Source organism: Cyanistes caeruleus, chromosome 26 (genome assembly GCF_971803275.1).
Source record: "Cyanistes caeruleus chromosome 26, bCyaCae1.hap1.1, whole genome shotgun sequence".
Classification (NCBI taxonomy): domain Eukaryota; kingdom Metazoa; phylum Chordata; class Aves; order Passeriformes; family Paridae; genus Cyanistes; species Cyanistes caeruleus.
The window spans coordinates 3,437,095-3,464,092 of NC_141726.1; the positions used below are offsets into that span (position 1 = coordinate 3,437,095).

The following is a 26,998-nucleotide window of genomic DNA, read 5'->3' on the forward strand; positions in this document are numbered from 1 at the left end:
GGCCTGATGGGGTGTTCTTGGCACTAGGATGGGGCATGTGCCACCGTGCTGCTCCCGCCACCGTGCAGGGCATTACCCAGGTTATTGTTCCTGCACTTCCAGCCCGCGCAGGCTGTAATTATTATTATTATAATTATTATCAAATTACAGGGTGTGGTATGAGTGGTTCAATGGGCAGGCGGCAGCGGGTGGCCCTGGGTCTGCTGAGGGAAGGCCGGACCTCCGGGGCTCTACCCTGCCCGTGTCTGCCCTGTCACCCTGAGGCTGTCCCGGTACCTTGGGGCAGTCCCGGCGGCCTGGGGCTGTTCTGGCACTCAGGGACTATCCCGACACCCCAGGGCTATCTCAGTACCCAGGGACTGACTCTACACTCTGTCTCGCAGGCAGCGTGCCCGTGGAGAGGCATGGGCGACGGTCCCAGAGTGCCCTCGGCTCCCCGGGCTGATCCAGGGGGGTGCCCACGGGTGGCCACCCCTTGTCTCGGTGCCAGTCCGGCTCCGCAGGTTGCCTCAGGAGATGCCCACGGGTGGGTACCACTCATCCCGGCAGAGACCGCGCCAGCAGCATCTCTCCCCGGCCCCATGTGCGGCTGCCCCCGATCCCCCCCCTCCGGGGGTCCCGGGGCGCCGGGAGGCGGCGGCAGAGCCGCACCGGAGCCATTTTGCGCCGCCGCCGCCCGCTCTGGCTCCCGGGGAAAATCCACCGCCGTGTCTTGGCGGCGCCGCGGCGGCCCCGCTCCGCTCCCGCCGCTCCGCGCCCGCCCGCGCTGCACTGCGGGGCCGCCGCCACTCGCATGCTGCCGCCCGCCGCGCTCCCACGCGCGGGGCGCCGGCCCGGGCCGAGCCGGGACCAGCCGAGCCCAACCGAGCCGGGCCGGGAGCAGCCGGGCCGGGAGCGGCCGCGCCGGGCCGTCGGGGAACCGCCCGGGAGCCGCCGGAGGATGTAGGAGGCGGGAGCGGGGTAAGAGCGGCGGGGGCGGCCACGGTCCCGGGGGCACCGCGGTGCCCAGAGCAGAGCGGGGCCGGTCCCCGAGGTCCGCGGTGCCCAGCGTGGGGGTTGGGGGGGAGCAGTCCCGAGGGTCCGCGGTGCTCATTGCGGAGGGGGGCTCTCACCAACGGGGCACCGGAGACGTGCGGAACCGGCCCGGCGGGAACGGGACGTGTCACCTGCGGACCCATCCAGCCCCGCCGAGCGGGTGTCCGCTGGTGAACGGGGGGGGGGGGGGGGATGGCGGAGGAGGGGGCCGGGGAGTGGCCGGGGGCGTCTCACCGGTACCGTGGTGGTCAGCTCCGCTAGGATTCCCCGGTGGGTGGGGGAGAAGGGTTGCCAGCGGGCATCCCCATCTCCTGCTGCCCGAGGCATTGGGGAGGGAGGCACAGCCCGCAGCCCCTCCAGCCTTTCCCGGATGGAGACGCCTGCCATCCTGCGTTCTCCCGCTGCAGAGGGCTCGGGGCAGGCCCAGGACCCCTCCCCAGCCCAGTGGGCATCCCTCTCCCCATCACTCCGGTGGGGCGGCACTGGCTGGATGCCGGAAACTGGCGTGGGGAGCCAGCTGAGCTGTGCCCACCACCCTGTATGCAGGCACCATGGTCCAACCCAGCCTGGCAGGCAAGCAGATCTTCGGGGGTCCCTGTCTGGGTGCTCCCTCCTCCTGCTGCCTTCCTTCCCCCAGATTGTTGGGTTTTCTTGGAGGAGTCGATCTGGTCCCTCTGTCCTGTGCCAAACCGGCAGAATAAGTTGGTGCTCGGACCGCTGGTCTTTCTCCATCCTGTGACATCCAGCCCTGCATGTCACCCCCCTCACGGGGTCCAGGGCTGTGCTTCCCACAGCAGATCCTCTGGCCGGGAAGAAGGGACAGAACCCAGCTGGTTATCCCCATGAGAATCCAGGCTGGGAGCAGGCAACCTTCCTTGGTGTAAGTTGGAGCAGGATCTGGTCAGCAGTGCAGATTCTCCTTTAGGAAATGATTGTAATTTTTGGTCTTTCTCAGTTTCTCACCCCCACGCTCCCACTATTCCCCAGAATGCATCCATGACTCCCAGCCCCTGAGGACTCTGCCTGTGTGGGGATGGAGCAGGGAGAAGGCCACTGGCTTGACGGGCATGGCTGGAAGGAGCATGTCAGCCCTTTCAAGCATTATTACAGCGCTGGCAGGGCTGGGAATGCAAAAATAGCCATCAAAGTGACCATGGAACATCTGAGCCTGGAAGGACCCCTTTTGGCTGTGGGGGGTGGTGGGAGCACTGATGTGGGGAGGTGTTGGTGTGAACCAAGTTTGAGGCTGCCCTGGGTGTTGTTACCCCACTGAGCCAGGGCACCAGCACCAGCTCCAGGCATCCCTACTTCAGGGAGCAGAGTGACAAGACCGTGGTGTCCTCCCTCCAAGCCTGGGTGAGATGGTGCTGAGCTTGGTGCCCAAATCTCCCTCCTGAGTTCCAAGGCTTGTGCCACGTGGGCTTGGAGGAGCAGCCCCCAGCCCTCTCAGTCCTCCTGCTGGGCCTGGCTCCCAGAAGCTTGGGCAAGGCAAGGGAGGAGTGGAGGCTGTTGGGGAGCCCAGGCTGGGGGTGCTTGGGGGAGGCCCTTCCTTCAGCTTCCCCATTAGTAACTCAGAGGCAGAGCCGTGTCGGGACCTGTGGGATGCAGAGCCTGTGTGGGTGGCTGGTGGCTGTGCTGGTGTGGGTCTCCCCATCTCTGCCCACCCTCATGGGCAGGATCTGGCCCCGTACCTGGGTCTCACGCCCAGGTGGTGCTGCTGCGGTGGGGGCTGGGGTTCCAGATCCAGGTTTTGCAGATGCTCACATCTCTCCAACAAACTGAGCCGAAACCCTGGATCCCACCCAGCCAGAAATTTGGATCTGGAGCCAAAGGTGACTCTTGGCCCTTATTGCCAACACAGGTGAAGCTAAAATCTGGATCTGAGCAGAAGCAGGAGGAGCCTGGATTCAACACAGGGGCTGAATGCGTGGCTTGTGCTCCTTCTGGCCATTAAATCTGATTTCCTGAAATAGCCTGTTGGAGACCAGAGCCCAGCAAGGACCGAATCACAGGTCACCAGGGGTGTGGAAGCCCCATCATGATCCTGGCTGCCTGCTTCAAGATGTTGGCAGCCAGCAATAATAGTAATATACAGTGCCATTGCTGGGAGAGCGCAGCGCTGGAGAGCTAAGAATAGCAGGCGAGACTTGCTAGCAGCGGGGGACTCAAGGGGCGGGCAGAGGGCTGGGGACTGAGGCTGGACGTGCCCCAGGGGTCACCCTGGCCATAGGGTGGCAGCTCCTTACAGCAGAGAGGACATTCCTGTGATGCAGGTGGCACAGGGCATGGCAGGTTCTGCAGAGGGCAAGAGGAGAGGGATGTGAGGAGTGCTGCCCGATGCTGCAGACCCTGTGTAGTGCCCCTTCAAGCCAGGCCTCTGGGCCTTGCCATCCCCAAGAACCATGTGTAAAGCCTGCTCTGACAAAGTGGCCTTCAGATCACTGGACAGATCTGACAGATCGCTTCAGATCATGGCCTTTGCAATGGCCCTGTAATGCCGGTCCCTCTACAAGCAGCAGCATCGGGGGGGCACCTAGAAAGCTATGGACAGAGCAGACAGCTCAGCACTCCACACTCACCTCCCCCACACCAGGAAGGACTGAGCCCCTTCTGCTCACCCTGTCCTGCTTAGCAGCTCATTCCCAGGGCTGTACAGTGTCACTGGCAGGGGGACAGAGAGGGCCTGGCCACCATGGGTCCAAAAGCTGAGCTGTGGGGAGGCTGGGCTGCTCTCTGTCAGCCGCTGCAGCACGTGGCAGGCGAGAAAGTGCCCACTGAACTAAGAAGAATCAATTGGTACCTTCCCCATTTTTGCGGGGCCAGGGGTGCTGCAGCACCCGGTGTCCCCCTCCCACAAGCAGCTGTGCTCCCACGGTGCCTATGTCAGTGCCTCTGCAACCTGTCCTCAATCTTAATTAGATTTTCCGTGTCACCCCCCAGCTCACTCCTCCCCAAATGCTGGAGCAGGAAGAAGCCATGACATGGTTTCTAATCAGCTTCTGAATTCAGATTTCTCTTGGCTGTTGTTGGAGACTCCCCACAGCCTTTGTTTGATGCTGCCCAAGCAGGGTCTGCTCTGTGGCTCCCCTTGAAGTCAGTACCCTTGGGAGTGAGTGCTCAGCAGCTATGGAAGCACGCTGATGTTTGGTGACAGTGACTTGAAGAGCGCTCCCAGCAGCTGCCAATGCACCCTGTCAGAGAGGCAGCCTGCCCACTGCCCCTGCTCTGGTGGGCACAGTGTCTCTGGCTGTTCCTGCCAAGCACTGGGCACCACTGCTGGTGCTTTCCTGGGGTTCATTCTGCATTGCTACCACATGTCCATGCAGCTGGTGTAGGAGCTGGGCACTGTGCCCCATGGCCGGTCCGGTGAGGCTCCACTGTGGCCAGTGGATTGCCAGGTTTGGCTCTGTCTCCGACACCCAGACCTTATCAGCAGCGAGTTGTGGCTCTGAGCAAGGCCAGGGGATGCAAACAGTTCCCAGTGCTGCTGTGCCCCAATTAATAGCCTGTGAATCATGATGCTGTTGGAAGAGCAGATGTTTACGGCGTGGTTGCCAGCACTCAGTGTTTCACCAGGAGTCTGGTTGGCCTTAAATCAGCAGCTCTGGGCAGCAGGTGGTGATGGGGCATTGCTGCCTGTCTGGCCCTCTCCTGCAGGACTGTCAGGAGCTGTTTGGGCCAGGAATTAGCTGAAGTTTTTGGTGGGCAGAGGGAAGGGGGAGAACGACCTGTCTGTGGACATGTGGGGGTGCTGTGTTGGAGTGAGAGGACTACAAAAGCTGAAGGTATCAAGTCCTGTTGTGACAGGACCTGCTGATTTCCCATTCCTGGGGAACCTCTCATCTTCCTGAAGGAATGCAGGTACTGTGGTGGCACAGCAGGTGCTGGGACACTTGTTTGGGAATGGTGAACTGGTTGATAGTGGGGAAACACTGCATGACTGTATGCCTTGGAAGTGGCTGTCCCTGCTGTAGTTGGTGTCCCCAGATGTGAGGTTGGGGTGAGACCCTGTGGTGGTTGATGCACCCCAGGTTGGTGCCATCTGTGAAGCTGAGCTGAGGGATGGCCTCAGGTTTCATGTTTTGTGTTATGACATCCATATGCCTCAGGCTCCCCTGGGCCCTCTCTGGGTGGGGGCACACTGGGGACAGCCCCATGGTAGGGGAGCCACATGGTTCCTGTGCAGCAGGTGTGTATGGGGAGCTGCTGGGGGCAAGGGCTGCACTCAGGGGCCTGTGGGGTGCAGAGGAGTGTGTGGGTGTGGGGTGCATGAGGTGCTGGGAGTGTGTGCAGCGAGGTGCACGTGGCCATGTAGTCATGAGGTTCAGTGATGAAGGGCCCCCGAGTGTCCATCTGTGTGTGCAAGGCTGGGTATCCATCCATCTATCAGGGTGTGGGGCCATGTGTCCATCTGTCCATGCAGGGCTGGATGTATGTCCATCCATTAGGGTGTGGGGCCGGTGTCTGTCCATCCATCAGGGTGTGGGGCTGTGTGTCTGTCTGTCCATCAGGGTGTGGGGCCGGTGTCTGTCCATCCATCAGTGTCTGGGGCTGCGTGTCTGTCTGTCCATCAGGGTGTGGGGCCATGTGTCCGTCTGTCCGTGCAGGGCCGGGTGTCTGTTCATCCATCAGTGTATGGGGCTGGGTGTCCGTCCATCCATCAGTGCGTGGGGCCGCGTGTCCGTCTGTCCATGCAGGGCTGGGTGTCCGTCCATCCATCAGTGCGTGGGGCCGCGTGTCCGTCTGTCCATGCAGGGCTGGGTGTCCGTCCATCCATCAGTGCGTGGGGCCGCGTGTCCGTCTGTCCATGCAGGGCTGGGTGTCCGTCCATCCATCAGTGCGTGGGGCCGCGTGTCCGTCTGTCCATGCAGGGCTGGGTGTCCGTCCATCCATCAGTGCGTGGGGCCGCGTGTCCGTCTGTCCATGCAGGGCTGGGTGTCCGTCCATCCATCAGTGCGTGGGGCCGCGTGTCCGTCTGTCCATGCAGGGCTGGGTGTCCGTCCATCCATTAGGGTGTGGGGCCGGTGTCCGTCCATCCATCAGTGCGCGGGGCCGCGTGTCCGTCTGTCCGTGCGGGCGGTGCGTGGGCGTGGGGCGCTGCCGGCAGCCCCTTGCCGGGGGTGCGTGTCGGTGCGCGGGGGTGGCCGAGCGCGCCGGGGAGCGCGCGTGGGTGTGTCCCCAGCGCGCGGGGGCGACGGCTCCGCCACCGCCTCTCCCGGCTGCAAGGTGCCGGTGCCGGTGTCGGCACCCGGAGCGTGGCCGCCGCCGCCGCGCTGCCGTGGGTGGCCGTGACCCCGGGGACGCCTCCGGCCTCGCTGCGCGGCCTGGCCGCGGCATGGGCGGCCCGCAGGGAATTCGCGGGATCAGAGGGAATCCAGCCGCTGTGCCGCGGCCATCCTCCGACTCCTGCCGAGCTCAGGCCGGCAACTTCATGGCTTAGCAGCGGCGGAGGGTGAGTGGGGTGGTGGGTGGGAGGGCCTGGCTGCTTGCAGGGGGCTCCGTGCGGAGCTCCAGTCCTGGGAGAGCCCTGCTTTGTGCTCGGCTGTGCCAGTTCAGCGAGCACCCCCGGGCCGGGCAGAGCGGGAGCCCCCAGGCAGCCCCCAGCCCTAACGCTTTCCTAGCCCAGTCCTCCTCCCTGGCAGCCACGTTCTCGCCTCGGTGTGCAGCCTGTGGCTCCCGGGCAGCCCTCGCTCAAACGAGCCTCGGCACAGCCGGGAAGCTCGCCCGACCAGGGTGGGGAGATCCCAGCCCCGAGGTCTCAGCTCCCGTTCCCTGCGGAGCTGGGCGGGGAGCTGCGCGCTGTGCGGAGGTGCACCGGGGCCGGGGGCTGTGTGTGTTGCAGGGGGGTGTGTGCTGAGGCTGGGGGCTGGGAGCATTGGGGGAGGGGGTGTGCCGAGTGGGGCCTGTTCACTGGTGGTGTGGGGAGCAGGGCAGGGCTGCACCTCTGTGCATGCGAGGGACAGGGTCGCCTCTGTGTGTGTGTGTCGGTCCGTACAAGCAAGCCGGGAGAGCCCCAGCTCTGCCTGCCAGACGGCCCCGCTGCCGGGGAGCGGCACAGCCGGTGCCGACATCTGTGCTTCGAGGCCTGCTTGTCTTCAGTTCTCTCCTTGGCACAGTCACAGTGGCAGTTGGGTCCTTCTGTACCGCTCCGTGGTTTCCCCCACCATCCTGCCTCTCCGTGACACAAACCTGTATCGCCGGTGTGCTTTCTTGGAGGGGAAACCGAGGCAGAAGGAAGGGAAGCAGCAGAGCCCTCTCCCGATCCCTGTCATCCTGAGGCTTGATCCTATGCCTCACTCTGGCTTGTTTTTTTCCTGCCAAGTGATGCCAAGAGCCGGGGGAAAGCAAGGGCGTCCTGGGACACAGCTCCCGGCTTTGTCTGCCCGGGGCCCTGGAGCCGCCCAGCTCCTCCTGCCGCTGTCTGGCACATCCCTGGCCTGGGGCTGCCACAGGGGCTGGTGCCGGTGCCGCAGGACGGCCGCCTGTGGCACATGTTGTTGGGCGGTGTGGTGACACTAGTGGTAGTGGTGGCCATAGTGGCAGTGGTGGCCGTGGTGACAGTGGTGTCCGTAGTGGTTGTGGCAGTAGTGCTCGTGGTGGGAGTTTATCGTGGTGGAAGTCTGTACTGGTGGCCACCACGGTGGCGCCACGGCAATAGCAGTGGTGGCCGTAGTGACAGTGGTGGCCATGGTGGCCGCAGTGGCGGTGGTGGCGCTGGCCGTGGTGGCGCTGGCGGCGGGCGCTGTCCCCGGTGCTGATCCCCCGCCGCAGGCCCCGGCTCCACGCCGCGAGTTCTGCAGAGCGAACCGGCCCGGCGGCGGTCCCAAGCCTCGCTCCCCCTGGGGGTGCCCACGGGCGCGCTGGGGCTCGAGGTCTCCCCGTTTCCCTGGGGACGTCCCGCCCTGCCTCTGACCTTTGATGTGCGGCAGTTCCAGACAGGGCTGGTGGGACGGGAAACCACCCAGAGCTGTGTGGCTGTCACCCCACGCCCTGCCTCCCACCGGTGTTCCCGGCGCCCCACACCCTGCCCGCCGGGCTGGGCACAGCCTTCCCTCCACCTGGCTCTTCTGATCGTCCCGCCGGGCAAGTCGGACAGGGACGGGGTGCTGTGAGTCGGGCTGGAGAGCAGGACAGGGCAGGACAGGGCATGTGGGGACATGGGCCACCAAGGCTCCAGCACTCCCTGACGGGACAGGGACAGCCAGGGAGGGGCTGCCGGCCATGCTTGGTGCTGCCGGTAGGCGCAGGTTGGCTGATGTGAAGCACCTGGGGCAGCGCTGCTGGCTGGTGGCACCGTGCTCACCTCGGCCCCCCAGAACCGTGTCCCCAACCGCAGTGCCGGTGTCACTGCTCCCAGAACAAAATGTCAACCCATGCAAATGAGACTGCGGGAGCGGCTGATTGAGAGGCCCTGCCCCGCCCCGGAGTTGCAATCAAATATGCAAATGGCTCCCGAGGAGGCTAGTGAAGGCTATTAATAGCTGGGATGAGGCTGGGAGAAAGCATGGTGTTCCTGAGGGAATGAGCCCGGGGATGAGCTGGTTCTGTTTGTCCCTCTGCCCAGCGTGTCCCTGTCCACAATGCCCTGGGCAGGTGACAGGTAGCCCCTGCAGGGAGCCCGTGGGCACCAGGTATAGCTTTGGCCACCGTCACCCTTTGCAGGGCAGGTACTGCCTGTGTGCCCAGTGCCCAGTGTCCGCAGGGAAACCCTGTGGGAAAATCACAGCTGCTGAAAACCCTGCACTGAGATTTCAGCCCTGGGGAGTCAAACCAGGAGGGATGAGGTGCCCAACGGGATCTGGGCTCCACTGGGGGCTTTACTGTGGCTCAACCTGAGCAAGGAACTCAGCCTGGGCCAGCTGACACTGTGCTAGAGTAGGGAGGGAGAAAGGGACTCCCTCCCACCCCACCATCCTCCACCCTGTGTTTCCATACCCCCTTCCCTCTCCTGGCTTCCCTCTGTTGCCTTTGAGGCAGAGGATGTCCCTCTCCTGCCAGCACCAGCATGAGTACATGGCACTGGTGGGAGCCATGCTGTCCCCAGTGTCCCCAGCCAGCTCAGGAGTCTTGGTGTGCTTGGCCCCTGCTGCAGTCCCTCCACTCCATCTCATGGGTTTTGGGATCCAGGAACCATCTGACCTTTTTATAGAAAAATGTGGAAGTTGGGCTGGAGTCAACAGTAACTAATTATTTAAAATCTGAAACTGGAATAATTAGCCCAATTAACAGTCTCAGGTGACGTCTGATTCCATCTGATAACAGCCCAAGGAAGAGGGAAATTAATTAACCTGTCAGCCTGACATTTGTAGGTCACCACTGGCTTCTTGTGATGTCAGGGTGGGCGCAGGGGAAGTTTGCGGGGTCCTGTCTCGTTGCAGGGGGTCTGCAGCCTTTGGGGGTCCCAGTGCAGGGAGGGGGCTGTGGGTGAGCCCAGGTGTTATCTAGAGAGATGGATTGGGGGCTGCTGGCTGGGTGGGACAGCGTGCTGTATGAGGCCAGGGTGCTGGGCAGGGAGATGGGCTGGGTGTCCCCCAGAAATGCTATAGCCGGTCCATTGGTGAGGCGGCACCTGTGGGCCTTTAAGGTTGCTGTGGAAACGGGCTGCTCGTTACTAGGAGGAGCCTCCTGCTTTCCAGGCGGCCCCCCCCCATGCCTGCAGGAGGGGACCCCCACCCCGGGCACCTGGGACTGCACAGACCCCTGTGTCTGCAGAGGGACATGGCATGGGCACGACTGTGGCTATGCAGGATGGTGGCCTTGGGCCACCCCCTGCATGCAGCACGGACCCCTCAGCCCAGCTTGCCCTTGGCATGGCCAGTGGTGCCAGGGAGGGCTGTGCATGCCTGGACACACCTGGACACACCCGGAGTCACATGGATACGTGCACACATGTGCATCCTGACCTGCCTGTGCAGCCCAGCTGTGTCCCCTGCGGACCCTGTCCTCGCACCTCGGCTGGCACATGGACCTGGCCTGGCTCCCCCTGGCAAGGCACGGGGCCCACGGGGAACAGAGTGTGCCGAGGCAGAGCCCCTGGACACAGCCTGGTGCCGCGCTCAGCTCTTGGAGTTTTAATGAGGCAAATTGTATAAAAAGCTCCGTTTGCCCTAAATGCCCATCCCTGCGTGAAGCTGCTGTGGCGCAGCCTTGGCACACCCTGGGAGCTGGGCAGGGGGCTATGGGGCTGGGCACATGCTCCCGGGCTGGGCACGTGGCAGTGGCAGGAGGAGGAGGAGGAGGACGAAGGCGGTTTAGCACATTTGCAGTCATTTCCCTCCTCCCCCCCAAGTTTACAGCTTACCTCAGCGGCTTATCAGCCTCCAATCTCATTAAATCAGGCAAATTGTAGCATCTGATATTTTATGGAGATTAAGGTGTGCGCCTAGACTCTATAATTATCGGCAAAGATATATTTACAATACCTTGTTGCTAGTAAACAAAAAATAACTTCAGATCAAAGCTCTTACAGGGGAATAAATCTGCCCATCGAGCCCCGCTGCGGCGCATGGTGGGGAGACACCGGAGCCGCCCAGGGTGGGTGGGCAGGATGGGGGGACGCGCAGGGGGCGTTTCAGGGATGCCCCAGTCCCACGTGGCCAAGTCCCACGTGCTGGATCCATCCCCAGGGTCTTCCTTGCTGGCATGTCCCATGAGAGCCTGGTTGCACCCACTCCTCCGGCCACGGCTCCACTGGGGATTTCCACCCCAGGGACCTCCCTGCTGAGACAAGCTCTGGATTTATCAGCACGTGTGCGTTGCCCCTGGATTCCTCACGGTGGTGGGAGTGCTGCGGATTACCGATGTGGTGACACTGGTTTATTGCTGCCTGAAGTGGATTTATCCGTGTGGCAGGGCCCAGGCTCGCTGCCGGTGTAAATCACCACGGCATGGCTGGCAGGAGCCTCCATGCTATGGCTGCATCCCAACAGGCCCTAGGCATTCCAGCTTCCCTGGGGGTTTCGTAGCTAGGCTCTCTGTGGGACCGTGTGCTCCACAGATCAGCTGCCCCTTCTCCATCTCACTCTTGTGCCCACTGAAACGAGAATAAAATGGTGATAATGCTGCAGACATCCTCTGGAAAGGACTCTGAGGCAGATGAAAAGCCCTACTTAAGAGAGAGGCCATTATTATTAATAACTCGGAGCGAGGCTGTAAATTCAGCCGACACAGCTATTATGGGAAATGAACCTGCTCCCGTGCTGGATTGCAGGCTGCCAGGTGTGGGATGAAGATGGGCACAGGAGAGCAGGGCTGCATGGCCCCATGGCTGCTGGCTAGGTCATGTCCACAGCTGAGGCAGCATGGCCAGAGGAGCCAAAACCACCTGACTCCATCTGGGCTCTCTGGGATGATTTCTTGGCTTTTCTGGTAAGGCTGGAGGTTGGAGGGAGGGATCCTGGGCACAGGTCTCCTCCCAGAGGGAAGGGAGGTGACTGAGTTTAACAATGAGGCTGAGACCTGGCCCAAGCTCAGGTCAGGGGTGATGCAGGATATGAGGAGCATGGTCAGAGCTGGGTTAGAGAGCTGGGAGAGGCCAGGGTGGTGCAGTGGGCCTGGGGCTGGTCTGGGCAGGACCCACCGTGGCTATCCTGGGCTGACTGTGCCCAGCTGGCGAGTGTCCAGGACAGTATCACACCTTGGCAAAGGTTGCATTAAAATAAAAAAAACTTGGTACCATTCAGTGCCCAGTGCCTGCAGCCAGGTCAGAAAAAGGCAAAGCTGCCACGGCTGCCATTCCATCAGAATGACTTCACCTCAGGCACTGTCACCCCAGAGCGGGACAGCCCTGGGGCTGGCGGGTGCCCAGGGTCGGGTAGGGGGTGCCGTGGGGGTGTGGAGTTCCATGAGGGTGCCACATGGGTGTCACGGAGGTGTGGAGCAGCAGCCATGGGCTCGTGGTGCTGCCTGTACCCAGCTCAGGAGCTTCTGCGGAGGAACGAGCTTTGATATAAATATCTTTTTGCTCAGCACACGACCTACTTTCCAGACAATGCCATTAGCCTCCCGACTCCCTCATTCATCTTCTGCTGTCCTCCCCCAGCCCTCCCTGCACTGGCACCCGTGCCAGCACGGCACACTGGCCGTGGAGTGGTGAGCCAGGACGGGCACCTGGCTCAGTGGCACCACGGGGACCCCGTGCTGGGCTTGGGGCCAGCCAGAAACCCCATTCTCACAGCTGGCAGGGGGCTGTTGCTGCCTGTCCTCTGCCCCTGCTCTGGTGCTGTAGAGAGGGTACTGTTGGGGGTTCCTCCACCCCATCCCATAGGATACTCAGATTGGTCTCCCTTCCTGCAGCCTCCAGCCCCATTCTCTTCAAAGTAAGTGATCTGGGTGGCAAACAGCCTCACCCAGGGACATCTTCACCCAGGCACAGTCTCACTGGGTACATCCTGGTCAGGGCAGAGGGGAGCACAGTGAAACAAACACTCATTGGCTCAGGGCTGGCCCAGGGGAGGGTGTGGGGTCAGGACCCCTCCTGAGCATCCCCAGAGCATCCCTGGTGCTGGGCCCACACATGTGGTTCATGTGAGGATGATCCCACAGGAGCTCCCACATGCTGGCAGAGGCTGTGTTGTGCAGTTGGCAGCTGGTGAGTGGCAGGTGGGAATAGGGGCAGGTGGGGCAGAGGGTGCACAGTTCCATTGGCATGACACTGTCCAGCCCCTCTGGCTTATGGCAATGGCCCTGACACCAGTTTTCCCCCAAGAGCTGGAAGCACCTCTCCAGGCCCACCATCTGCACACCTCCGTGTACCCCTGGGATGAGCCCCCACTCCTCCCCTGCAGCTAAAATTAAATATTCAATTTGTATTGCTGATAAATCCTGCAAATCTCTTTTCTCTCTAAGCTGTTGTAGCAGGAATATCGGTGGTGTAATCTTCATGGGGGCTTGTCCCGCTGCCCTTCACAGCTCCCCAGCTTAGACCACACTCCCTTTTCCCCACATTTCTCTTGGGATGCTTCTGATGGTGGAGCAGGTCTCCAGTGCCAACAGCAGAGCACCCCATGGCACCCATTCTGTGGGTGCTGCTGGCTTTGGGGACAGGGGTGTGCATGGTCCCCAAACTGTGATGGAGCTGCTCTTGGCCCAGGTGATCCAGGTGGTCCCACCAGAGCATTCCCCCATGCCCACCATGTCCTCACTCACCAGCCGTGCCCCCCCTCCCCTTGCTCTGTCCCCACGCTAAGAGCATTGTGCAGAATTATGTATTTAAATATTTAGGTTTTCATCAGCTTTGCAAATTAAGCCCATCCATTAAAGCGGCAGTTTGGCTCTGCTGGCAAGCTGGGCTGTGCCATGCCTCGGGCTCTCTGTGCTCATCCCAGCCCTGGCCCCGAGGGATGCAGCCTGGGAATGGGATGTGATGGCCCGGAGCATCCCTGCTGGCACAAGGACCAAGGGCTCTGCTTCCTCTCCATTCCTGGAAACTTTGGCCCAGCTGCAGGAGAGCCGTGGGAGGGGATGGCGCCATGAAGGGAACCAGTCTGGACTGGTTGTTATTTGGGGTGGAGTGGAGAATGCCGAGTGCTGGAGAAAGCAGGATGAGAAGCAATGCTGGTGACAGGTGAGAGCCCTGGCTCAGCAAGCACCTGGCAGGAGCAGAGCAGGGATGGCAGTGCCAGCCTGATGGAGGCTCAGTGGGAGTAAAGCTGGGGATGGAAGGGTCAGCTTGCCCAGGGGTTTGGAGGAAATGGGCAGGAGATGGCCAGAGCTGCCATGCTCAGTGAGAAGGCTGTGCTGTCCCGAGCTCACCAAAGAGGCTCTGGAGTGATCCCTGGCTTAAGTCAATATCCCATGGCTGGGGAGTAAGTGGCTCTTTAAGCCTCGGCAGCATGGTCTAGCTGGTGGCTCCATGTGGCAGGAGGGAAAAATGTGGGTGATGGGGAAATGAGGTTCATCCAGCACTCCTGCCAGCTGGGGACCCTGGCACAGCTGCAGGGCCTGAGGGGGCTGCCATGGCCCCCAGTGGCTCTGGCACAGGCAGATCTAACTCCTGGGGGATGCTGGAGCCCCCTGCCTGCCTGGGGCAGTGCTGGAGTGAAGAGCCCGGTGGGAGTGTGGGCAGAGCCCTCAGGGTGAGCGCAGCACAGGGGGATGTCCCTGCTTGTTCCTCCCCTTTGCTGCAGGTGAACATCAAGCTGTGGTCTCCCCGTGGGCTCCCCAGTGTCACCTGCATGTCCCCCTTTCCCACCAAGGCCTGGAGGGCACCCGAGCAGCGTGCTGGCTGCCGCTGGCTGCAGGCAGCGCAGGAAGATGTTGAGTGTGTCCAAGGGAGGGGAGCTGTCCATGGGCATCACTGGTGCAGCTCAGTGCCCACAGTCCCTGTGCCAGCTGTCATGGGCTGGAGTCCCTGGAGCCCTGCCTGGCCAGGGGATCTCTCCACAGTGGTCTCCCAACTCAGCTGGCTGCACTCCTGACACTCTGGCCGTGGGATCCCACCTCTGGCAGTTGATGCCCTCTGTGCCATGTCCTGGCTCCTGTGGGCAGGATGAGCATTGCTGTGGGGCTGAGGGGGCTGGAGGTGCCTGTGCCATGGGGCTTCTGGCTTCTTACCCCTGCCAGCCTTTCCTCTGCCTGCACCTACACAGGGATGCTGCCATGGCCATTCCCTGTGCCACCCCTTTCCTTCTCAGCCAGGTTCCTGGGATCTGGCTGCCATGCCCAGGTGTTCCCCGTCCTAAAGGGCTTTTGAAGATGCGGCTCTTCCACCAAGATCTGGTTTAGGCTTTGCAGGGCTGGAGTGTCAGACTCCTTTCTCTGCTGGCTCTGCCTTCGCAGCTCCAGGATGCTCCAGCTCTTTTGCACACCCAGCACAGCAGCACGGCTCTAGCCCCCAAAGAATCAGGTCTGGGGCCAGGGTGGGTGGTCCTGGGCTGTGTGTGCCGTGCTGGGAGGGGGTTCCAGTTCCCCCCGTGGTAGCAAAAGCCAAAGCCAGTGATGTTGTGGCAGGGAGTCCCAGTGCTGGCAGCCGTGCAGGGATCCCTGGCAGCTGGGCACATCGTGGCCGTATTTCCTCGCTCTGCTCCAGGAGTAATTGCTCAGATGGGGACGTGGGGCAACTCCCATCCCTCTCCCGGCATGGTAATGAGTGAAGAAGAACTCAAAGACAAATGGCTCATTAAGAAGCAGTGCTGCATTGCAGGATTTTTCATCCCACCAACCGCTGCATCAGCAGAGGCAGCACCTCTCGCGCTCGCTCTCCCAGCCCTGGAGAAGGAGCTGTCAGGCAGCTGGGGCTGGTGCCAAAATTAATCATGTGCTTAATAACGTGCCCAGCCCGTTGAACAGCCTGTCCTCAGCCTCCCAGTGTGTGGAGCAGGGCTGCCATGCTGGACTGGAGCCCCGGGGCACTGTGGATTTGGGTTTGGTGCCTGGGAAGTGCCCATGCTCAGGAAGAAAGGATGTGCCAGGGCATGGCTGAGCCAGGGGAGATACCCCCAGCCTCGGGGTCCCAGAGTCCCCCAGTTATGTCAGGGCACCAGGGTTCCCCAGATTTGTTGGGGTGCTAGAGCCCCCCGCCCTGTTGAGGTCCCAGCCAGTTGTGCTGGCTTCTGTGGCCGTCTCTGTGGCCGTCTCTGTGGCCTCGGTAAACACTTCCTGCTCCACTCACATCTCCAATTCCTAAGCTTTTGTTCATTTGTCATGACTTTTTAAAAATCTTGCCTCATCCCTTTTTTCCGGCGGTGCCCAGTTGGATCCTACCCCTCACAGCCCTCTGCAGGCAGTGCCTGCCTGCAGCTGCTCTGCTTTCTTTTAGTAACAGTAATTTGTTTTGATTTCCTGATTGCAGCCAGTGTATTTGCTGTGATCTTAGCATCCTGCTCACACTGTTTTCCTCTTCTCCTTTTCCTCTTTCCCTTTTGTTTTTTCCACTTCCCCCTTTTCTCTTTCCTTCTCCTCTTTTATATCCCCTTTACTTTCCTATTCCCTTTCCCTTTCTTCACCTTTCCCCTTTCCCCTTTCTGTGCTAAATTAGGTGATCTCTTACTAAGCCACTCTTTTATTTTCCTCCAGGCTGAGTAAATGTTACTAATTCAACCTCATAAAATAACAGAACAATTAGTAATAAAATAAAATGTTTGCTTTCCACAATCCTTCTCTCTTACAATGAGTGGGGAAAGAGTAAATAGATTAAAAGCATGGTGGAAACGACCTGGCAGTATTCCATATTTATTTTCTTCCAACGACCGTAGATCAAATTTGTTCAGCCCCTAAGTGGGAAAACCACTTTATTTTATTTTTTTCCCCGGCTCCAGCTCGCGCGCAGTGCCGGGCGCTCACGCTGTGTGTTTGTTCTCTCCCGCTTTCATCCCGAGCCATAAAGGTCCCCAGCAGGACCCAAGCTGGCAGAACCTTGCATTAATTTGCAGAGCAGTTCGGGCCGAGCTCGCGCCTCTTGCAGGCTGGAAGCTGGAAAAAAGTCCCTTTGGTGAGGCTGGAAAGCCGGGGTGGCGGGAGGAGGTTTTGTGGAGCAAGTGGCCAGATCCAGAGCAAATGAAAGTCGATGGTGAGGTGGCCGCTGGGCCAGCTCTGCACCTGCTAGCAGGGAATTGCATAAAAAGATGGGACTGGGGATGGTTTTGGGGCTAAACTGGGTGAAACACGTGGCTGTGGCTGTGCAGAGCTGTCCCCGCTGCCGTGCTGGTGTGGGGTGGTCTCAGGGGAGGATGGAAGGCTGGGCTGATAAAAATACAGGGGGAGGTGTCTCAGGCTGGTTTTGGGGAGGAACACCCTTGCTCTGGCTTCACCCCACTCCTGTTCCTCCCCCAGAGCCTGCTGCCCCAGGGATTCCCAGTGTGGAGGAGCTGCTGCTGGTGGGGCCATGAGGACAGCATCCCCCTGAGTGCTGGGTGGTGAGTGACACCAACAGGTTTCACTGGGACCCCGGTATGGGCTGCCCTTGGTGGGGCTGCTGGGGAAAGCAGGGGGCCAAGACCCCCTGAGGGCAGGGCCATCAACCCCAGCTCTTGGGGTTAGACCTAGAAGTGCTGGAAAACCCAGGCCCTGTGTTAGGGTGGTTTGCCAGACCCAGACGCTGTGGTGGGATTTTGACATCCTCTCACCTCCCTGCTGATGTTCCTGGAGCTTGAGGAAAGATGGGAGGATCCTGGGTGCTATGGGGTCCCAGGGAAGCTCAGGCTCCTGGTGGGTCTGCCCTGAATCCCTATAGCCCTGGGCCTTTGCACAGCACTGCCTTCAAGGCAGGGATCTCCTGGGGCAGCTGGTGGGAAGTGGAACTGCCTCTGCCAAGTGCTCCTATGGGAAATTAAGAAGGAGACTGAATTTCAGGATGGCTTTGAGCACCAGGGACTATGAGCCACTCTCCTCCCTGTGCTGACCCTTGCAATGGGGAGAGACATCAGAGGGAGGTGTGATGGGTGGGGAGTGGTGGGGAGTTTCTCCCAGCGCAGGATGCAATAAAGGCGAGGAGTGAGTTATTTGTAATGGTAATTATGCTCTTCCAGTTTATCCTAGCACATAATTGTGTGGGCGGTAGGTTCCCACTGGTGGTAATTACCCTGGTGTTAAATGGCACAAAATTCAGCTGGGCTGGGTTTTCCCCCCCTGACTTAAATCTGTGCTTTGGTGGCACAAATCCCTCCATCCCAAGGGCTGCTCCATGGATTGGCCTTTGGAGGGACACAGCTCCAGCTCTCAGCCATCTGCTCATGAGCCAGGCTCTGGCCAGCTGCCCCAGTCCCATGTACCAGCCTGCCCACACTACCCTCCAGGCACAGGGGACAGGAGTAGGCTCTGTGGCCTCTCCCATCCTCTGCAGGTGGCCATTCCTACTGGCACATGGGAACGGGGACCCTGAGCTGAGCCCCACAGCGTCACTCCCAACCCCTTCTCCTTCCCGAGGTTGCTCTCAGGGAGCCCGGCTGGTCCCTGGGCAGGGCATAGACGCCTTTGTCGCCTTGGTGAGCTGGGACATAGATCCTCCGCCACGGCATGATGTCCCCACCCGCTGCCAGCGCTCCACAGGTGCGGGGGAGCTGCGGCGCTGCCTCGCCTGCAGCTACGGCTTTGTTGAATTCCTGCACCTGCCGAGCACAAAAGCCCGGCGGGCTCGTGCTGATGGGCTCCGCAGATATTTTGACTCCTTTTTGTTGCCGCGGCAGCAATATTTGGATCAGCTGAGAGCTTCCCTTCCCGAGCAGGAGATGATAGCTCAGCCCGCAGAGGCAGATCTGGGCTGGGAGCCTGTCTGCCAGTCCGTCCTTCCATCCTGCTGCTCGATCCCAGAGCAGAGAGGCAGCTCCATCCCACGCTGCTGCTCGTGCTCCTCACAGCAGCTCTCTCGGGAGGGGAGAGGCATCTTCTGTACCAGCTGCACCTTCCGTTCAGCAATTAGGGAGCCTCGTTAGAGCAGGAGTGGGATCTGAGGGTGGGGAGCGGTACAGCCTCGAAGCTGGGAGGGAAGGTGGTGGTGGCTTAGGGCAGATGCGTTCCCAGGGCCCTGTTTGCTGCTCAGGGCCAAAACGCCATCGCTGCCTGTCCCCACACCCCTTGGGGACCACCAGCTACTCTCTCCTCCAGGGCTGCTCAGGGGCACAACCCCCTCCGACATAGCCCTGGCCCTCCCAGTGTCCCTCTTTTCCAGTCTCCGTGGTCAAATCCCCACGTGCCACATGGAACATCCCACGGTCACCTTTCCCTTCAGCCAGTCTGGGAGACATGCTGCCCACAGCACCCTGCCCAAATACGACAAGAGCGTTAGCCATGCCTATTAATTAGCCGAGATACTGTGGAGAGTAAGTAATTTCCTCATTAACAGTCAAACCAAAGACAGGACCTTTGAGGGAGAGTAAGGCACACAAACCTCCATGGGTGCAGGCAGTTCTGTCAGCTGGCACGGGCATTGCCTGGCTGGATGCCGTCCATCCTCCTGCTTCGGCCTGGGGCTGCCCTCACACAGCACCTCTACTCCTGGCTCCCCGCCAAGAGGGCTTGCAGGGCAGGAGAACCCTGGATCATGGGTCACCATCCACAGTTCCGTGTGGGGCTGGATGATGGGGCTCACATCAGAGCGTGGCCCCCCCGTGCCCCGCGGCAGCTCATTAGTGGCGCTGTGAATCACAACGGCTGAAAAACTCAGCCAGAGCTGCTTTCTAATGGAGAAACACTTCATAATATTTGGTGTTGGAGAAGAAAACAAGGATCTGCTGATAGCAGCGTATCCTCCCTCACCGTCTGCAGGCCCTGCTGCCTGCATGGCTGCTGGCAGCACCTTCTCCTTCCCACTGCCCCCTCCGAGCACCTGAGCTGGGGCTAACCCCAGGTGCCTGGCCCAGGCACTGTGCTCCTATCACCACATGGAAAGCCAGGATTCTGGTGCTTCACAAGGCCTCAACCAGGGCTGAATCTTGCCCTGGAAGCTTCTCAGCCTTCTTAGCTTGTTCCTGTGAAGGAGTCCAAATGTTCTGGTGGTGGTGGGGGTGCAGAGGGGGTCTTGACACTGTGCCTGTCCCTGTCCTCACAGATGAGCCCGCAGGGGCATCCCTGCAAGATGCCGAGGCTATGGGGTGGGTGCTGAAATAATGAAGGGCTACCATGGGGAGCGTAGCCAGACACAGCCCTCCTCCGGCCACCGCTGCCGCTGCATCCCAGAGAACTGCGAGCATTCTGCCGACTACATCCTGCACGGCCCCGAGGGCCAGCCGCCGTACCTGCTCAGCCCCAGCGAGCCGTGTTCTCTGGAGCATCCCTACTGCCCGGCACGGAGCCCCGGCGTGGCCAGCGAGTGCCCGGGCAGGCCCCTGAGCGAGCCGCCCTCTGCCAGCGCCAGCAGCACCTTCCCAAGGATGCATCACGCGCAGCAGCCCTACGACTCCTGCGACGAATGCATGGCGACCGCCCACCCTGCCAGCAAGATCAACCGCCTGCCCCCCACGCTGCTGGACCAGTTCGAGAAGCAGCTGCCGCTGCACCACGACGGCTTCCACACACTGCAGTACCCCCGGGCTGGCGGCGCCGAGCCCCGAAGTGAGAGCCCCAGCCGCATCCGCCACCTCGTCCACTCCGTCCAGAAGCTCTTTGCCAAGTCCCACTCCTTGGAGGCGCCGGCCAAGCGGGACTACAACGGTGCCAAGATGGACGGCCGCGGGGACGGCTACCACCACCACCACCACCACCACCACCATCACCACCACCACCACCAGTCCCGCCATGGCAAGCGTAGCAAGAGCAAGGACCGTAAGGTGGACTCCCGGCACCGGTCCAAGATGTTGGGCTGGTGGAGCTCCGACGACAACCTGGACAGCGACAGCAGCTACATGGTGTCCGGCCGGCACGCCACCGACCAGGGCACCCAGTACTGCGTGGACGCTCCTGAAAGTGCCTTCAGAGACTTGACCTTGAAGAGTCTAAAGGGCGGTGGAGAAGGAAAATGCCTGGCCTGTGCCGGCATGTCCATGTCTCTGGATGGCCAGACGCTCAAGAGGAGTGCCTGGCATACCATGACCGTCAGCCAGGCCCGTGAAGCCTATCCCAGCGCTGGTGGCACCGAGAAGACCTTGATGCTTCAGGAAGCAAAGGCCAAAGACCGGGCGTACCAGTACCTGCAGGTGAGGGGCTGGGCAGGGTGAGGCTGACTGTGCTGTGGGGCAAGCCAGTGCTCAGAACCTCCATCCAGCAGCCTGGGGTGCTCTGGGGATGCTCCAGCTCTGCCCCATGTCCCCAGCACCTGTGCCCCATTCCCATGGTCCTGTGCCAGTCCCTGCTATCCTCTTGAAGCCCATCTGCTGCCTCCTGCCCTGTGCTGGGTTTGGGGTCAGACCTGCTCTGTCAGCTCAGGGCCAACCAGCAGCCCTGCGCTTGTTCCCTTCTCACAGCTTTTATCCTGCCTGTGTGCCTGGCTGGGTGCCACTGCCTGCCTCATCACCAGGCTCCCTTCTAGGTCACCCCCCTTCCAATTAAAAGCTAATTAACTCTTCTCTCCCTTTCCTGGGGGAAGGAGACAGGGAGCAGCAATGCTGTGCTGGCTGGGGGTGGGGGTGGCTGGGACCTGTCTCCCACTGGCAGCAGGGGCATTGGGACACGGTGCTGGCCCCACAGCACTGGCCATGGGCCCCAGGGGACACCATCCCCACTGCCCTATAAGGACCCCGTGGTGCTGGCGTCAGCAGCACGTGGTGGGACTGGTGCCCGATACGTCAGGCGGGTGCTGGCTGGCATGGGTGGGATTTGGCCCAGATGCTTCCACCAGGGGGGCCATGAGGTGGGAGCTGCTGTGCCGCTGCATGTTGTGGGAATGAGGAGCTGTGGCTGTTAGGAGGGATCTGCTCTCCTGGATTTTCGGGCTTTCCAAAGGGTCGGAGCCCCCAGGGTCTGTCCCTGCAGCTCGGGTGTGTGGGGAGGACAGGGGAGCTGGGCACACGTGCTGGATTTGTGCTGGGCTTGGTCTGGCACACGGCTCAGGTCTGTATGCCTGTGGGACCCTGGCCACCATATCCTCCCATGCTTGCCTCCTGCTCCAGGTGCCGCAGGACGAGTGGAGTGGGTACCCGGTGGGCAAGGACGGGGAGATCCCGTGCCGGCGGATGCGCAGTGGCAGCTACATCAAGGCCATGGGTGACGAGGACAGCGCCGACTCGGACATCAGCGCCAAAGTGTTGCCCAGGGCAGCCACGCGGCGAGACAGCTACCGCCGCTCCTCCAGTGCTGACCAGGCCAGGACCAAGTAAGGACTGTTGCCTCCTGGCCCCATCCCAGCACTGCAGGCAGCAGTGGGGCCATAGGCCTGGGCTCCCTGGGAGGACAAGTGGCATGTCCCTGCTCACGGCATTGTCCCCACTCACAGGACTGTCCCTGTTCACAGCACTGTCCCTGCTTGCAGCCACACTCCCCAGTACAATAGCACCAAGCCCGGTCCCTGCTCTGTGTCAGGGCACTGGGGAGGACATGGATGTGCTGGGTTTTTGCAGGGGACCCTGCTGCTGCAGCCAGGTGCAGACTGTGGGGACAAGAGGCATGTTCAAAGGGGGATGACTGAGATGGGCTCCAGTCCCTGTGGAGTTTTGGGGGCAGTGAGGAGTGGGGACAGCAGCAGTGGTCGGTGGGAGAATTTCTGCAGCTGTGTTTCCGACTGCTCTGCTGGAATGTGTTGCTTTTGGTGTGATCCCTTCTATTCCCACTGTCTCTCATTAGGTTTTCAAGTAGGCACTATTCTGATTCATATATCTGTAACTGTCCCAGCTGCTGCACACCACCACGAATGCTCCCGCGGGGACAGAGCTACGGGCGTTCCTTCACCACTGGCCAGGTACGCTCCATGGCACATGTTTCACAGGGCAGGCTGGGGCAGGGATGTGGCGGATGTCTCTCTGAACATCCCTTGCCCTGGCTCAGCCTCAGCCACTGCTTTCCCCAGATCAACGATGAGCTCAACCACCAGTTTGAGGCCGTCTGCGAGTCGGTCTTCGGTGAGGTGGAGTCGCAGGCTGTGGAGGCGCTGGACCTGCCCGGCTGCTTCCGCATGCGGAGCCACAGCTACCTGCGGGCCATCCAGGCAGGCTGCTCCCAGGATGACGACTGTCTCTCACTCTTCTCCATGTCGGCCCCTCCTGGGCCACCCATCACCAGCAGCATCCTGAAGCCCAGCACTTGTGAGTCCTGGGGGGTGGCAAGGGCTTGGCTGCATGAGGGAACCCCACATCTCCCTGCTTGCTCACCTGGGCACCTGCCAAGGGCTGCTGCTGCCCACCTCCTGGCCCTCGACCCCTATAGTGCCAGGAACAGGGTGCGAGCATCCTGCTCATCACCCAGTCCCAATCAGGGGGCTGCTCTGTGTCCCCAGCACTCCTTTGCCATCCCCTCCTTCCCTCCACTTCTGTCTCCATCTCTGCCCCTTGCTGGGTGCTGCAGAAATGTGGCCAATGTGGGTCTGGGGTGTTTTCCAATCCCAAAAAATGGTCAAACAGCCCCTCTGAACTTTGGCCAATATCTAACCCAGCTATGGGGAAAACCCTGTGGGGCCATGATCCCTGCGCTGTGGGAGGAGAGGGGCAGCATTCCCCGGGGCCCCTGTTCGTGGCGGGAAATGAGCAAGTGTCTGTGTTTTCACGTGCCTTTCCATCCTGCGCCTCTCCCACAACAGCCTTCAGTTACAGAAAAGCTCCACCTCCCATCCCTCCAGGAACCAAAGCCAAACCTCTCATCTCCGTCACGGCGCAGAGCAGCACCGAGTCCACCCATGAGAGCTACCTGCCCAGCGAGGTCACCCGCAGCCCTGCCTGGTCCAAAGATGCCACGGCCCGCTGCAACTCAGCTGAGAGCCTGGAGAGCTCCAAGGTGACTGCTGTGGCCCTCGACCTGCCCCCGGTCCAGCCCCATGCTGCTCCCAAGCCCTCCACGCTCATCATCAAGGCCATCCCAGGTCGGGAGGAGCTGCGAAGCTTGGCTCGGCAGCGGAAGTGGCGTCCCTCCATCGGCGTCCAGGTGGGCTCCGCTCCTCCATGTGGGCTGCCCGAGTGGTGTGGGACATGCTGAGCCACCACGCTGCATTTTGGGGCTGCCCTCCAGCGCTCTCCCTCTGCCCCTTGGCAGGTTGAGGCCGTCTCTGACTCGGATACAGAGAGCCGGAGCCAGAGGGAGTTCCATTCCATTGGGGTGCAGGTGGAGGAGGACAAAAGGTACTACATGGCTGGACTGGGCTGAGATCTGCCACACTTGCTGCACTGAGGCATTGGGTTCCTGGGGGCTTCCTGAGCTCCATGCACCACCACTACTGCACAGCATCTTTTCCCTCTCTCCTCTGGCTGAAACCCCAGAGCTCAGCACCATCTCCATCCCCGGCTAGCTGCCCCCACCTGGGGCAGGATTAGGCCTTTCCTTTGTCCTTGCTGCCACCCAGGGAAAGGGCTTCCCTATTCCTGCCTTGTGCAGGGTCTCCTCTGCTGGGCTCAGCCCCTAGCTTTGAGCCCACGCCAGGTGCAGATGAACCTTTGGGCATTTCTGCAGCTAACCACGACATTTTGGCTGGAATGGGAATTCCAGGTATTCCAGAACCCGCATGGCCAGCGGGAGGGGAGCTCTGGCACTGTGCCCATGAAGCCTGGTGCAAGCTCCTTTCCATCCTCAGTCCAGTGCTGGTAGCCATGGAAACAGGCTGGGAGCAGAGATGAGGGACTGGCAGATCGCAGCTGCTCTCAGGGTTGTCCCTGTGGCCCTGAATGCTTCGGGATCCACCCCGGCATACCCAGCCCCATCCTATCTGTGGGCATCCCTCACCCTGCCCCTGCCGCCGCGGTACCTGGTAGGGGAACAGAACAATCCCTGCTGGCCGCCAGGGTCCCCACGCTCTCTCTATCTCCGCAGGCGAGCGCGTTTCAAGCGCTCCAACAGCGTGACAGCGGGCGTGCAGGCGGACCTGGAGCTCGAGGGCTTCACCGGCCTGGCTGTGGCCACCGAGGACAAAGCCCTGCAGTTCGGGCGGCCCTTCCAGCGGCACTCCTCGGAGCCCGAGTCGGGCCGGCAGTATGCCGTGTACAAGACGGTGCACACGCAGGGGCAGTGGGCGTACCGCGAGGATTACCAGCTGCAGTACGACACGGTGGAGGTGCCCCGGCGGGACGCTTGGATAGAGCGGGGCTCCCGCAGCCTCCCTGACTCTGGCCGCGCCTCCCCGTGCCACCGGGACGGGGAGTGGTTCATCAAACTGCTGCAGGCAGAGGTGGAGAAGATGGAGGGCTGGTGCCAGCAGATGGAGAGGGAAGCGGAGGACTATGACCTGCCCGAGGAGAGTGAGTCGGGTGGGGTGTCGCAGCAAAGAGAGGGGCTGGGGATTCTGCAAAGCTGGGGGGGCACAGTCATTGCCCTGCAGTCCTTCCACCTTGGAGCATCTTCCCTGCCAAGGCTAAAGAGGTTGGGTGAGGGCAAGAAACACTGGGAAACCCTCTGGGGCCAGAGGGATATGAAGGAGAAAAAAGACACGATGTGTTGGAGGGCTCTGAGCTGCTTGTGACTGTCTGCTCTCCCTCCAGTCCTGGAGAAGATTCGGAGCGCGGTGGGCAGTGCCCAGCTCCTCATGTCCCAGAAGGTGCAGCAGTTCTACCGCCTCTGCCAGCAGAACATGGTGAGTGTGGGCAGCGGTGTCAGAGGTCAGCTGTGGTGGGGAGGGGGATGTCTCATACTCTCAGCCAGTGACTGTGGACCACCATGCAGGAGAGCTGGATATGGAGCCCCCAGCACAGGGGGGTGGGATGGCACTATGGCTAGCAGAGCCAATGTCCCAGCAATGGATGATGATGACACTGTGTCCCTCTGTCCCCACAGGATCCCAACGCATTCCCTGTGCCCACTTTCCAAGATCTGGCTGGCTTCTGGGACCTCCTGCAGCTCTCCATTGAGGATGTCAGCATGAAGTTTGGGGAGCTTCAGCAGCTCAAGGCCAATGGGTGGAAGATCATGGAGCCCAAGGTAAGGGCAGGGCCCTGCCACTGGCACTTGTACTTGTCACTCTCCTCGATCCCCAAGCACATCTGCACTGAAACTACTGCTGGGCTCTCACTGGTGACTGTTTAGTCAAGTAGCAAACCCTTGAAAAACAGAGCTGGGAAAAAGAGAGGCTAGAGAAGGGCTGTTCTCCCACTGACGTATGCCAGCTGCCTGCAAAGAGCTTGGCAGGGTCCTGGCACGGGATGGTTAAAGGGATGTGCAACCCTTGCAGCCTGTGGGAGGGTCTGTGAAGCCTCTCACCATGGCTTTGGCTTTGGCACCCGTGGCAGCAGCTGTGGTGAGCCCGTTGGAATGCCCATTCCTGGGAAGTCCCAGCCTGAAGCCCCTGTTGTCTGTGCAGGAGGAGAAGAAGGTGCCTCCCCCGATACCAAAGAAGCCGCCCCGCTCCAAGGTGCACCCGGTGAAGGAGCGCTCCCTGGACTCGGTGGACCGGCAGCGGCAGGAGGCCCGCAAGCGGCTCCTGGCAGCCAAGCGAGCCGCCTCCTTCCGCCAGAGCTCAGCCACTGAGAGCGCGGACAGCATCGAGATCTACATCCCCGAGGCGCAGACCCGGCTGTGACCGCAGCCTCCGCTTTTCTACCCGGACTGGACGGCGCGGCCGTAGCTCACTGTGATGAGGGGCCGCGGGGACACCCTGGGGCAGCTCTTGGCCCCACTCACAGCTTCTCTCTTTTCTATCTTAGCCCTTTCGTGGATCCAACGGCGGGTGAACGCAAAGCCCGGTTCTGCCCCGTCCCCTTGCCCCCCGCCCGCATGCCCCTGCCAGCCTCTCCTGGGGTCCAGGGCTCTCCCTCCCTCTGCCCTCCCTGGGGCTGTGTCCCAGCTTTCTGTCCCCTTCCCACTCCCCAGCCCTTCTGCACACCCGCCTCTGCATCCCAACCCAAAGAGAGGTGACCTTCGGCACCCAGCCCTGCTGGGCTGGAGGGGAGGGGGCTGCAGGCAGGCCCCCCCCCGCCTCTCTGTACTCAGTGCAATCCCCTGGTGTGTGGTGGGGACAAGCCCCCAGCCCTGCCCAGCCACAGCCCCCAGCCCTGCCCTGCTGGCACAAGGCTTTGAGATGTGGTGGGGACAAAGGGGTCCCCCTCGCTGCTCCCTCCGCCTGCGGCTCAGGTGCCATGGGGACCCAGGGCTCCCTCCCCTGTATACATATATAAATATAACCAAGGAATAAACCAGAAACTACACGTGACCAGCGCTGTGTCCTGCCTGGAGTTCGGACCAGAGCAGCAGATGCCCCCGGTCACGGCGAGCCGCCCTGCTTCCCTCGCACGGAACATCGCCACACGCTTCTCTCCTTCCCGCTCAGCCCTCCTTCCCCTCCGTCCATCCCTCATCTGTCTGTCCTTCCCTCCTGCCAGCCTGGAGTCCAGGAGCACCTTTGCAATGTGACAGGGACAGGCCATAGTCCCGCCGTGCCTTGTTGCAGGTGGGAGATGCTTCCCCAGCGAGCCTGTTCCCACCTGCAGTGACAAGGAGCACACCTGTGCTTGGCACCAGTGGGTGG

At 61.2% G+C, this 26,998-nt stretch overlaps 1 protein-coding gene across 6 annotated transcripts; it reads left to right on the forward strand.

Moving 5' to 3' along the window:
• Positions 1–893: 893 nt before the first annotated feature.
• On the forward strand, positions 894–26,683 carry DLGAP3 (DLG associated protein 3). 6 transcript variants are annotated; one of them, XM_086863373.1, is made up of 13 exons: positions 6,210–6,349; positions 6,414–6,487; positions 16,807–16,889; positions 19,520–20,603; positions 21,516–21,718; positions 22,186–22,300; positions 22,409–22,643; positions 23,135–23,475; positions 23,584–23,669; positions 24,355–24,779; positions 25,020–25,111; positions 25,312–25,455; positions 25,835–26,683. In XM_086863373.1, the coding sequence occupies exons 4-13, from the start codon at positions 19,578–19,580 to the stop codon at positions 26,051–26,053; spliced, it is 2,886 nt and encodes a 961-aa protein (XP_086719499.1). In that variant the 5' UTR covers positions 6,210–6,349; positions 6,414–6,487; positions 16,807–16,889; positions 19,520–19,577; the 3' UTR covers positions 26,054–26,683. The 6 variants fall into 6 exon arrangements, with proteins under 6 accessions (XP_086719497.1, XP_086719498.1, XP_086719499.1 ...); XM_086863372.1 differs by having other exon boundaries at positions 6,203–6,487; XM_086863374.1 differs by having other exon boundaries at positions 6,216–6,487; positions 22,234–22,300.
• The last annotated feature ends 315 nt before the right edge of the window (positions 26,684–26,998 follow it).